The sequence below is a fragment of the Bombina bombina genome, chromosome 4 (genome assembly GCF_027579735.1).
Source record: "Bombina bombina isolate aBomBom1 chromosome 4, aBomBom1.pri, whole genome shotgun sequence".
Taxonomy (NCBI): domain Eukaryota; kingdom Metazoa; phylum Chordata; class Amphibia; order Anura; family Bombinatoridae; genus Bombina; species Bombina bombina.
The window spans coordinates 848,214,118-848,227,272 of NC_069502.1; the positions used below are offsets into that span (position 1 = coordinate 848,214,118).

Genomic DNA, 13,155 nt, shown 5'->3' on the forward strand with positions numbered 1-13,155 from the left:
AGGGTTTTACTCAAACCTGTTTGTGGTTCCCAAAAAAGAGGGAACTTTCAGGCCAATCTTGGATTTAAAGATCCTAAACAAATTCCTAAGAGTTCCATCGTTCAAAATGGAAACTATTCGGACAATCTTACCCATGATCCAAAAGGGTCAGTACATGACCACAGTGGATTTAAAGGATGCTTACCTTCACATACCGATTCACAAAGATCATTACCGGTATCTAAGGTTTGCCTTCTTAGACAGGCATTACCAGTTTGTAGCCCTTCCATTCGGATTGGCTACGGCTCCAAGAATCTTCACAAAGGTTCTGGGTGCCCTTCTAGCGGTTCTGAGACCGCGAGGAATTTCGGTAGCTCCGTACCTAGACGACATTCTGATACAAGCTTCAAGCTTTCAAACTGCCAAGTCTCATACAGAGTTAGTTCTGGCATTTCTAAGGTCGCATGGATGGAAAGTGAACGAAAAGAAGAGTTCTCTCTTGCCTCTCACAAGAGTTCCATTCTTGGGGACTCTTATAGATTCTGTAGAAATGAAGATTTATCTGACAGAGGACAGATTAACAAAGCTTCTAAATGCATGCCGTGTCCTTCATTCCATTCAACTCCCGTCAGTAGCTCAATGCATGGAGGTGATCGGCTTAATGGTAGCAGCAATGGACATAGTACCCTTTGCACGTCTACATCTCAGACCGCTGCAATTGTGCATGCTGAGTCAGTGGAATGGGGATTACTCAGATTTGTCCCCCACTCTGAATCTGGATCAAGAGACCAGAAACTCTCTTCTATGGTGGCTTTCTCGGCCACATCTGTCCAGGGGGATGCCGTTCAGCAGGCCGGACTGGACAATTGTAACAACAGACGCCAGCCTTCTAGGTTGGGGCGCTGTCTGGAATTCTCTGAAGGCTCAGGGACAATGGAGTCAGGAGGAAAGTCTCCTGCCAATAAACATTCTGGAATTGAGAGCAGTTCTCAATGCCCTTCTAGCTTGGCCCCAGTTAAAGACTCGGGGGTTCATCAGGTTTCAGTCGGACAACATCACGACTGTAGCTTACATCAACCATCAGGGAGGGACAAGAAGCTCCCTAGCAATGATAGAAGTATCAAAGATAATTCGCTGGGCAGAGTCTCACTCTTGCCACCTGTCAGCAATCCACATCCCGGGAGTGGAGAACTGGGAGGCGGATTTCCTGAGTCGCCAGACTCTTCATCCGGGGGAGTGGGAACTTCATCCGGAGGTCTTTGCCCAAATACTTCGACGTTGGGGCAAACCAGAGATAGATCTCATGGCGTCTCGCCAGAACGCCAAACTTCCTCGCTACGGATCCAGATCCAGGGATCCGGGAGCGGTTCTGATAGATGCTTTGTCAGCACCTTGGAACTTCAGGATGGCTTATGTGTTTCCACCCTTCCCGCTGCTTCCTCGATTGATTGCCAAGATCAAACAGGAGAGAGCATCAGTGATTCTAATAGCGCCTGCATGGCCGCGCAGGACTTGGTATGCAGATCTAGTGGACATGTCATCCTGTCCGCCTTGGTCTCTACCTCTAAGACAGGACCTTCTGATTCAGGGTCCATTCAAACATCAAAGTCTAACTTCTCTGAAGCTGACTGCTTGGAAATTGAACGCTTGATTTTATCAAAACGTGGTTTTTCTGAGTCGGTTATTGATACCCTGATACAGGCTAGGAAGCCTGTTACCAGAAAGATTTACCATAAAATATGGCGTAAATACCTATACTGGTGTGAATCCAAAGATTACTCCTGGAGTAAGGTTAGGATTCCTAGGATATTGTCTTTTCTACAAGAAGGTTTAGAAAAGGGTTTATCGGCTAGCTCATTAAAGGGACAGATCTCAGCTCTGTCCATCTTGTTACACAGGCGTCTGTCAGAAAATTCAGACATCCAGGCCTTTTGTCAGGCTTTAGCTAGGATCAAGCCTGTGTTTAAAACTGTTGCTCCGCCATGGAGTTTAAACTTAGTTCTTAACGTTTTACAGGGTGTTCCGTTTGAACCCCTTCATTCCATTGATATAAAATTGTTATCTTGGAAAGTTCTATTTTTAATGGCTATTTCCTCGGCTCGAAGAGTCTCTGAGTTATCAGCCCTACATTGTGATTCCCCTTATCTGATCTTTCACTCAGACAAGGTAGTTCTGCGTACTAAACCTGGGTTCTTACCTAAGGTTGTCTCTAACAGGAATATCAATCAAGAGATTGTTGTTCCATCCTTGTGTCCAAATCCTTCTTCAAAGAAGGAACGTCTTCTACACAATCTGGATGTAGTTCGTGCCCTCAAGTTCTACTTGCAGGCAACTAAAGATTTTCGCCAAACTTCTTCCCTGTTTGTCGTTTATTCTGGACAGAGGAGAGGTCAAAAAGCTTCTGCTATCTCTCTCTCTTTTTGGCTTCGTAGCATAATACGTTTAGCCTATGAGACTGCTGGACAGCAGCCTCCTGAAAGAATTACAGCTCATTCCACTAGAGCTGTGGCTTCCACTTGGGCCTTTAAGAATGAGGCCTCTGTTGAACAGATTTGCAAGGCTGCAACTTGGTCTTCGCTTCATACTTTTTCCAAATTTTACAAATTTGACACTTTTGCTTCTTCGGAGGCTATTTTTGGGAGAAAGGTTCTTCAGGCAGTGGTTCCTTCTGTATAATGAGCCTGCCTATCCCTCCCGTCATCCGTGTACTTTTGCTTTGGTATTGGTATCCCAGAAGTAATGATGACCCGTGGACTGATCACACATAACAGAAGAAAACATAATTTATGCTTACCTGATAAATTCCTTTCTTCTGTTGTGTGATCAGTCCACGGCCCGCCCTGTTTTTTTAAGGCAGGTAAATATTTTTTAAATTATAATTCAGTCACCACTTCACCCTTGGCTTCTCCTTTCTCGTTGGTCTTTGGTCGAATGACTGGAGGTGACGTAGAGGGGAGGAGCTATATAGCAACTCTGCTGGGTGAATCCTCTTGCACTTCCTGTAGGGGAGCAGATAATATCCCAGAAGTAATGATGACCCGTGGACTGATCACACAACAGAAGAAAGGAATTTATCAGGTAAGCATAAATTATGTTTTCGTGCTTTTTCACTTTCCCCCTCTGTTACAATGTATCAAAAGCATATGACTTTGTAATTCTTTGCCCAGATGTATAGTTTTTTCATGCGTAGGAATAGCAACAGTTTCAGAATCAGCTGAATTATACTCACCTGCCTCACCCCGGTGCCTTTGAAGTGGTCCAAATTTGATGTGTAATTTTAGGATATACTAATCTACTTTTTTGGAGTGACCAAAGAAATATTGAAAAAAAACAAGGCAGTGCTCATCGGCCCTTAAAGGTATTTCCCTTAAAGTCCGAGCTGATGTTAAGTCTCTTTAGTGCGGTCGCTTGCTGTATTTACTACTCTACCTCCTCCCTTGCAACTTTGGTGGGGGGGGAGGGAGTAAGATGCCCTGCTCTGAAGCGGTCTTCTTGCGGGGTTGGAGGTATCTGTTGGGAACCTTACCAGTGTTTCCAGTCGATTCCAGCCACGGTACACAGCTCAAGACACCCTCTCAACGAGGCCAGTTAGAACCTCCCACGCAACATCAGTGGGGGAGGAAAGGTCCAATTGTTTGAGTCTGTGCCGGTCCGCTTGCTTCGTTCAGGGCCCCTGGTCGTGCCTCGGTTGGTCGTTTCCACAAACTCACGGCCACAACATGAGAGTCTCGGCGCCCTCGGTACCCAAAAGCGGCTCCGCTCCACCTCCTCCCGCGCAGCACCGGTGGGGGAGGGGGGAATGCACTCACGGCTGTGTCAGTCTCCTGTGTGACCGCTATGCATCTACGATGTCAGTTGTTGTCAGCTCCATTAAACCGGCTCCGGTCTTCACACCAGGGAAGGAGGCAAGGTGAGGGAAGAAAAAAGATGAAAAAAAAGAAAAAATATATCGGATGATGGGGGGAATCAAAGTAAGGTTTTTGGCTATGAAATATGAGGCGTCAGATACAGCTGTAGCAACTGTTGGTTTTTGCCTAAACCCGGTCTTCTCAAGAAAGATTTTTAGTTGGATAGTAACTAATTGTCCATTTGTTAAGTTTATCCGTAATGTTGTAGGGATTACAGCCACGCACTAGATGCTGCAAACTTTCCAATCTGGGAGAATATAGCACAGTGGTATGTAGGTCCACTGTTTGTTCCGGTGGCAATTGTAATTTGCCGTCCAGGGAGCTGCCCCAGGTGTCGGGCTTGGCGGGTGGAGATTCCGCCAGGTGCTCTGGAACTGGAGGACAAACTCTCAGCAACCTGTGCTAAGCTCCTCCTCCGGAACAGGTGTCTCTGTTTACCTTCACTTTAAACAACTTTCAGATTTACTTCTGTTATTTGATTTGCTTCGTTTTCTTGGTATCTTTTGTTGAAAATCATACCTAGATAGGCACAGGAGCTGGAATCTAGCTGCTGATTGGTGGCTGCCAAATATGAGACTTTTTTTCATTGGCTTAAAAATTGTGTTCATCCAGCTCCCAGTAGTGCATTGTTGCTCCTTCAAAAAAGGATACCAATAGAATAAAACAAAATTGAGAATAGTAGTAAATTGGAAAGTTGCTTAAAAATATGCTCTAACTGAATCACGAAATAAAAATTTGGGGTTTTATGTCCCTATTAGATTAATGTAAATAGTACATACACATGCCCTCTATGCTCTCTCACTCTCTGCTTTATGTGAATAGTACACATACATGCCCTCTATTCTCTCTCACCCTCTGCTTCATGTGAATAGTACATACACGTGCCCTCTCTTCTATCTCACTCACTGCTTTATGTGAATAGTACACACACATGCCCTCTATTCTATCTCACTCATTGCTTTATGTGAATAGTACACACACATGCCCTCTATTCTCTCTCACCCTCTGCTTCATGTGAATAGTACACACACATGCCCTCTATTCTTTCTCACTCATTGCTTTATGTGAATAGTACACACACATGCCCTCTATTCTCTCTCACCCTCTGCTTCATGTAAATAGTACATACACATGCCCTCTATTCTCTCTCACCCTCTGCTTCATGTGAATAGTACATACACATGCCCTCTATTCTCTCTCACCCTCTGCTTTATGTAAATAGTACATACACATGCCCTCTATTCTCTCTCACCCTCTGCTTTATGTAAATAGTACTCACACATGCCCTCTATTCTCTCTCACCCTCTGCTTTATGTAAATAGTACATACACATGCCCTCTATTCTCTCTCACCCTCTGCTTCATGTGAATAGTACATACACATGCCCTCTATTCTATCTCACTCATTGCTTTATGTAAATAGTACATACACATGCCCTCTATTCTCTCTCACCCTCTGCTTCATGTGAATAGTACACACAAATGCCCTCTTTTCTCTTTAACCTTAAAGGGACATTCCAGTCAAAATATCAATTCACATAGATGAATACATCTTTGAATAAAATCATATTTGCAATATACATGTATTGGCAAAAATGCTTCTAGTAAAAGTTATCACTGTTTTAGTGTTAGCATTTTTCTCTGCACATGCATGTGAGGCATAGCTAGATATTCTCTGCACCAGCATTTTAAATCCTGCATCTGCTCAGAGCGTCAGTGGGGCTTGTATCATGTCAGCAATTAACAAATTGAGTCATTACCAGATGGTACAAGCACTTTAGGCTCTCTGAGCAAGTGCTGTGTTTAAAATGCTGATGCACGGTGCATACTTAAATACACTTTTGAAACAGCTATATCTTTTATTAGAAGCATTTTTGCTAATTTATGTATATTCCAAAAATGCTTCTATTCAAAACTGAAATACATCTATGTGGAATCCAATTTTGGCTGGAATGGCCCTTTAACTTCTTAACTACTAAGGACGTGCCAGGCACGTCCTACAAAAAGTGTCAGTTAATGACCAAGGATGTGCCTGGCGTGGATCTGGATCCTGTAGTGCATGCGAGGGGGCGGGTGTGTTTTTATTTATTTATTTATTTATTTATTTATTTATTTATTTTTTTTTTTTTTTTAGAAACTGGGTACTGCCAGTACCCAAGATAGCGGCAAATAGGTAGAGGGGGGAGGGTTAGAGAGCTGTTTGGGGGATCAGGGAGGTTGGGTGCTAAGGGGGGATCCAACACTACAGACTATTTATAAAAGAAATATAGAAAAAAAAGCCTTTTATTTTAGTACTAGCAGACTTTCTGCCTGTACTTAAGATGGCTGTGACAATTGTGAGGTAGGGGAGGGAAGAGAGCTGTTTGAGGGGGGTCAAGGAGGGATCTAACCTAATTAACCCCTTAACTACTGGGCATAATACAAGTGTGGTGCATAGCGGCATTTAGCGGCCTTCTAATTACCAAAATGTAATGCTAAAGCCATAAATGTCTGCTATTTCTGAACAAAGGGGATCCCAGAGAAGAATTTACAACCATTTGCGCCATAATTGCACAAGCTGTTTGTAAATAATTTCAGTGAGAAACCTAAAGTTTGTGAAAAAGGGAACAATTTTTTTATTTTTATTTGATCACATTTGGCGGTGAAAAATTGCCCTATAACTTGCAAAAAAAGCAAAGAACATGTAAACATTGGGTATTTCTAAACTCAGGACAAAATTTAAAAACTATTTAGCATGGGTGTTTTTTGGTGGTTGTAGATGTAACACATTTTGGGGGTCAAAATTAGAAAAAGTGTGTGTGATTTTTTTTTTCCAATTTTTTCATATTTTATAAAAATTATAATAAATTATAAGATATGTCTAAAATAATAGTATCTTTAGAAAGTCAATTTAATGGCGAGTATATAGTAAAACCGTATATAATATTTGTGGGTACAGTAAATGAGTAAGAGAAAAATTACAGCTAAACACAAACACCGCAGAAATGTAAAAATAGCCCTGGTCCCAAACGGTAAGAAAATTGAAAAATTATCTGGTCACAAAGGGTTAAGCTTCATGTGAATAGTACACACACGTCCTCTATTCTCTCTCACCCTCTGCTTTAATGTGAATAGTACACACACATGCCCTCTCTTTTCTTTAACCTTAAAGGGACACTAAACCCAATTTTTTTTCTTTCATAATTCAGATAGAGCATGCAATTTTAAGCAACTTTTATCAAATTTACTCCTTTTATCAAATTGTATTCATTCTCTTGGTATCTTTATTTGAAAAGCAAGAATGTAAGTTTAGAAGCTGGCCCATTTTTGGTGAACAACCTGGGTTCTTGCTGATTGGTGGATACATTCACGTACTAATAAACAAACAAGTGCTGTCCATGGTCTGAACAAAAAAATTGTCTGGCTTCTTAGCTTAGATGCTTTCTTTTTCAAATAAAGATAGCAAGAGAATGAAGAAAAATTGATAATAGGAGTAAATTAGAAAGTTGCCCTCCATGCCCTCTGTTATCTCTCACCCTCTGCTTTATGTGAATAGTACACACACACGCCCTCTCTTCTCTCTCATCCTCTGCTTTATGTGAATAGTACACACACATGCTCTCTGTTATCTCTCACCCTCTGCTTTATGTGAATAGTACACACACACATGCCCTCTATTCTCTCTCACCCTCAGCTTTATGTGAATAGTACACACACATGCTCTCTCTTCTCTCTCACCCTCAGCTTTATGTGAATAGTACACACACATGCCCTCTCTTCTCTCTCACCCTCAGCTTTATGTGAATAGTACACACACATGCTCTCTCTTCTCTCTCACCCTCAGCTTTATGTGAATAGTATACACACATGCCCTCTCTTCTCTTTCACCATCTGCTTTATGTGAATAGTACACACACATGCTCTCTCTTCTCTCTCACCCTCTGCTTTATGTGAATAGTACACACACACGCCCTCTCTTCTCTCTCACCCTCTGCTTTATGTGAATAGTACACACATGCCCTCTCTTCTCTTTCACCCTCTGCTTTATGTGAATAGTACACACACATGCCCTCTCTTCTCTCTCACCCTCAGCTTTATGTGAATAGTACTCACACATGCCCTCTTTTCTCTCACCATCTGCTTTATGTGAATATTACATACATGCCCTCTCTTCTCTCTCACCCTCAGCTTTATGTGAATAGTACACACATGCCCTCTCTTCTCTTTCACCCTCTGCTTTATGTGAATAGTACACACACATGCCCTCTCTTCTCTCTCACCCTCAGCTTTATGTGAATAGTACACACACATGCCCTCTTTTCTCTCACCATCTGCTTTATGTGAATATTACATACATGCCCTCTCTTCTCTCTCACCCTCAGCTTTATGTGAATAGTACACACACATGCCCTCTTTTCTCTCACCATCTGCTTTATGTGAATAGTACATACATGCCCTCTCTTCTCTCTCACTCACTGCTGTATGTGAATAGTACATACACATGCCCTCTCTTCTCTCTCACCCTCTGCTTTATGTGAATAGTACACACATGCCCTCTATTTTGATATTATTGATCAATTTCAATATCCCTCAAATATTAGGTGTAAGGAAATTATAAGGTACCTATTACTAGTTGATTTTGGGGTAAAATAAAACCCTAAACCATGAAATATTGTCTGCATTAAATGTTCTTACAGATGATGATGATATTAATACTGACGTAGATGTTAAAACAGAAGATCTGAGTGTAACGTGTCAGCTGGAAACTCCAATGCAGGAAATGTGTGACAGTGATAATGAAGGTAAGTGCACGTGTGTGACAATGAAGGTAAGTGCACGTGTGTGACGTGTCTTCTGTTTATGAGGTATTGCCTTGTTTTTATAGCTTATTGTCTGTAAGTACTGTACATTATATCACCAGTCAGGGTGTCCCCTCAATCACACACTGAGTGTCACAGTACAATATAGCCTGATACTCACTGACTGTTGTCACATTTCTAGTGTTTCTAACTGCGGATACACTGGTAGCACTTTGTAGGAGCATAAAATAAATCTTACATTGCTGTTATCTTTAAAGCTGCTTGTAATATACCTTTAACAACACTCTTCCAGCTATGATGTCACATTGCACATTTAACCCCGCCTAGCCTGAATATCCTTTCTTTATTGTTAACAAGCTAATTGCATTGAGACTTCACTTGTGTGTTCTGCAGAACATTCTTAGACTCTGCTTGCTGAGTTCTTACCTCTCTCTTCAGATTAATCGTGACCTGTCCTCTCAGTTGTCAACGGGATTTGCTTAACCTCTCCTGGTTCTGACTGCTAGATAGATAAATCCTTTAGCAAAGCAAGAGGTTTTACTTCCACCGCAGTAACAAAACAGCAGGACCGCTATTTAGTGAGGATCCTGGGGATACTTGCTACTCTGTGTTGCACCTCCTACTCCAGCCCCTCCACCTGCAGTGTATTTTCCTATCAGTAACTATAGAGCCAGTGTGTATAGCATCTCAGGAGCTGTGTTTTCTAACCTCTTACAACTGAGCAAGTTCCTTTCCCCATTTCTTGGAGCTGCTGAAGTTGATCTTTCCTCCTGCTGCGCCTGTACAAAGACAGATCTCCTCTCCTCTAACCACCACTGGTAACTCACCAATTCATGAACCTGAATCCTTGCTGGCAGTACTTAAGTTTACAGACATTCCTGCTGTGAATCCTCATCCTGTATCACGCTGTGTTGTTTTCCTCTACACTGCAGTGTGGTTCACAAAAACAGAGGGACACTGCCACCATGTGGTGGGAAATCTACATTACAATCTTAATAATTCTACTTTGAAGATACTATTTCCTTTCTTATACAAAATATCTACCTTAGAAGTTTAAAGATGTGTCTGTCAATTTATGCTGTGCCACACTCCCACAGTGACTATTTCTGGGAAGTTCTGAGATCTTTAGCCAGTCTTTCTCCTTGCATAAAAGGGCGTTATCACATCTGTATGTCCTGTCTTTATATTGTGAGTTAAAGAGACGTATTTAAACCCTCTATCATACATGTGAAAGACCAGCAGAGAAGCATGTTCCGATTTTAATGTGGAAAATGTTTTAAAGGGACATTGTATTCTTCCAGCAAGCGACGGCATTAAATATAGAACTAACCAAGCAGATTCATTGAGCACAACACACATATGAAAAAAGGCAATATTAGTAATAATTACTGTGGTGAGAAGTGGCAGCAGCAGTGAACATGGAAATTGTAATAGCGTGTAGTAGTGTACCTAGCTGAATTGTGTATGCTAATGAGCTGTACACGTGGGGACACACATGTAGATGCAGAGATGTGGCCTATGGGTGAACATTTATTTTTCAGATACATTTATTAAGAAAGACCAGAAACCTTTCTATAATATTGTATTTGTTTGTATAACGTAATTAGGTTTTGACTGTGTGTGCTTGTGTAGTGTGTCTGTGCATGTTTCCACGTGCATATCTGTATGTTTGTATGTGTATTTTCACCATGTCAAGTATAGGGGCTGTTTGAATACTAGTGCTGCATATTGTCCCCATGTCAGGTATAGGGGCTGTTAGAATACTAGTGCTGTATTGTCCCCATGTCAGGTTTAGGGGCTGTTGAAATGCAACAGTTGTATTGTCCACATCAGGTATAAGGGCTGTTGGAATACTAGTGCTATATTGTCCTCATGTCAGATATAGGGGCATTTGGAATACTAGTTCTGTATTTTCCCCACGTCAGGTATAAGGGCTGTTGGAATACTAGTGCTATATTGTCCTCATGTCAGATATAGGGGCATTTGGAATACTAGTTCTGTATTTTCCCCATGTCAGGTATAGGAGCTGTTGGAATTCTAGTGCTTTATTGTCAGCATGTCAGGTATAGGGGCTGTTGAAATACTAGTACTGTATTATCCTCATGTCAGATATAGGTGCTCAGTGTTCTCCACAGAAAATTTTGCCAGCCAAGTCAGGTGGCATTATGAAGTAGCAGGGTGGGGGCAGTGTGATATTTTACCATTTTCAGCTATCCAAAACACAAACACCTAGATTACGAGTTTTGCGTTAAAGGCTATGCGGTACTAACGAGCAGTTTTGTCTCACCACTCACTTACCTACAGCGCTGGTATTATGAGTTTTCAGAAACCCGTCGTTAAAAGTTTGGTCATTACCGCACTCCAATACCAGCGCTGCTTAAGTCAGCAGTGAGCTGGTGTAACGTGCTCGTGCACGATTTCCCCATAGGAATCAACAGGGAGAGCCGGCTGAAAAAAAGTCTAACACCTGCAAAAAAGCAGCGTAAAACTCGGTAACGCAGCCCCATTGATTCCTATGGGGAAATACATTTTATGTCTACACCTAACACCCTAACATGAACCCCGAGTCTAAACACCCCTAATCTTACACTTATTAACCCCTAATCTGCCGCCCCCGACATCGCCGACACCTATATTATACTTATTAACCCCTAATCTGCCGCTCCGGACACCGCCGCCACCTACATTATACTTATGAACCCCTAATCTAAAATAGATAGTATTTTATTTGGGGGGTTGGTTGTGTGGGTGGCGGGTTTTTACTTTTGAGGGGGTTGTTTGTATTTTTTTTTACAGGTAAAAGAGCTGATTACTTTGGGGCAATGCCGCGCAAAAGGCCCTTTTAAGGGCTATTGGTAGTTTAGTTTAGGCTAGGGTTTTTTTTTATTTTGGGGGGGCTTTTTTATTTTAATAGGGCTATTAGATTAGGTGTAATTAGTTTATTATTTTCTGTAATTTAGTGTTTGTTTTTTTTGTACTTTAGCTAATTTAATTTAGGTAATTGTATTTAATTTAGTTAATTTATTTAATTATAGTGTAGTGTTAGGTGTTAGTGTAACTTAGGTTAGGTTTTATTTAGCTAGGTAGTTATTAAATAGTTAATAACTATTTAATAACTATTCTACCTAGTTAAAATAAATACAAACTTGCCTGTAAAATAAATCCTAAGCTAGATACAATGTAACTATTAGTTATATTGTAGCTAGCTTAGGGTTTATTTTACAGGTAAGTATTTAGTTTTAAATAGGAATAATTTAGTTAATGATAGGAATATTTATTTAGATTTATTTAAATTATATTTGTTAGTGGGTGGTGTTAGGTTTAGGGGTTAATAACTTTAATATGGTGGCGGCGACGGGGAGGGCAGATTAGGGGTTAATAAATGTAGGTAGGTGGCGGCGATGTTAGGGACAGCAGATTAGGGGTTAATATTTAACTAATGTTTGCGAGGCGGGAGTGCTGCGGTTTAGGGGTTAATATTTTTATTATAGTGGCGGCGACCTTGGGGTCGGCAGATTAGGGGTTAATAAGTGTAGGTAGGTGGTGGCCACATTGGGGGCGGCAGATTAGGGGTTCATAAATATAATGTAGGTGGCGGCGGTGTGCGGCACGGCAGATTAGGGGTTAAAATTTTTATTTTAGTATTTGCGATGCGGGAGGGCCTCGGTTTAGGGGTTAATAGGTAGTTTATGGGTGTTAGTGTACTTTTTAGCACTTGGCGTTGTACCATAAAACTCTTAACTACTGACTTTTAAATGCGTTAGGACTGTTGACAGGGTAGGTTGTACCGCTCACTTTTTGGCCTCCCAGGACAGACTCGTAATACTGGCGCTATGGAAGTCCCATAGAAAAAAGACTTTACGAAGTATACGCAAGTCGTTTTGCAGTAAGGCCAAATAAGTGTGCGGTCACCCTAAACCTTCAAGACTCGTAATACCAGCGGGCATAAAAAAGCAGCGTTAGGACCTCTTAACGCTGCTTTTTTACCCTAACGCACAACTCGTAATCTAGCCGAAATTAAAAACAGAATCTATTTAATGATAATTTGTGCAATACAAATTTAACGTTTTTAATATTAGCTAATTTTAGCTTAAGATAGCTAAACTTTTAGTGGGTAGTCTGTAAAATCAGCTGGGTGGTGCACCCACTAAAAAGGTCCTGGGGAGAACTTTGGGTGCTGTTGGAATTCTATTACTGTATTGTTCCATGTCAGGTCAAGGAGCTGTTGGAATACTAGTGCTGTATTGTCCCCATGTCAGGTATAACGGGTGTTATTGTGATATGAGTGCATTTGCAAAGCATATGGGATGTTTTAATGAAAAACATTAGAATGGATTTTATTTTTAATATACAAGGGAATTCTGATTGGCTACGGTGGGGGGGGTATTTGCAGCTAGGAAAGTCACTAAATCCCAGCTAACTTGCTTTACTACATGCTGTACTTATGCTGTTACTACATGGTACTTCTTC

General features: G+C 41.3%; 2 protein-coding genes across 1 annotated transcript in view; one reads left to right on the plus strand and one right to left on the minus strand.

Annotated features, from left to right (window-relative positions):
* LOC128657274 (gastrula zinc finger protein XlCGF26.1-like) overlaps positions 1-13,155 on the minus strand; it is a 422,529-nt gene that overhangs the window by 104,797 nt on the left and 304,577 nt on the right.
* LOC128657275 (oocyte zinc finger protein XlCOF7.1-like) overlaps positions 1-13,155 on the plus strand; it is a 79,074-nt gene that overhangs the window by 57,225 nt on the left and 8,694 nt on the right. Inside the window, exon 7 of the mRNA XM_053711556.1 lies at positions 8,563-8,667. Coding sequence (XP_053567531.1) covers positions 8,563-8,667 — 105 coding nt within the window. The remainder of the gene's footprint in view (positions 1-8,562; positions 8,668-13,155) is intronic.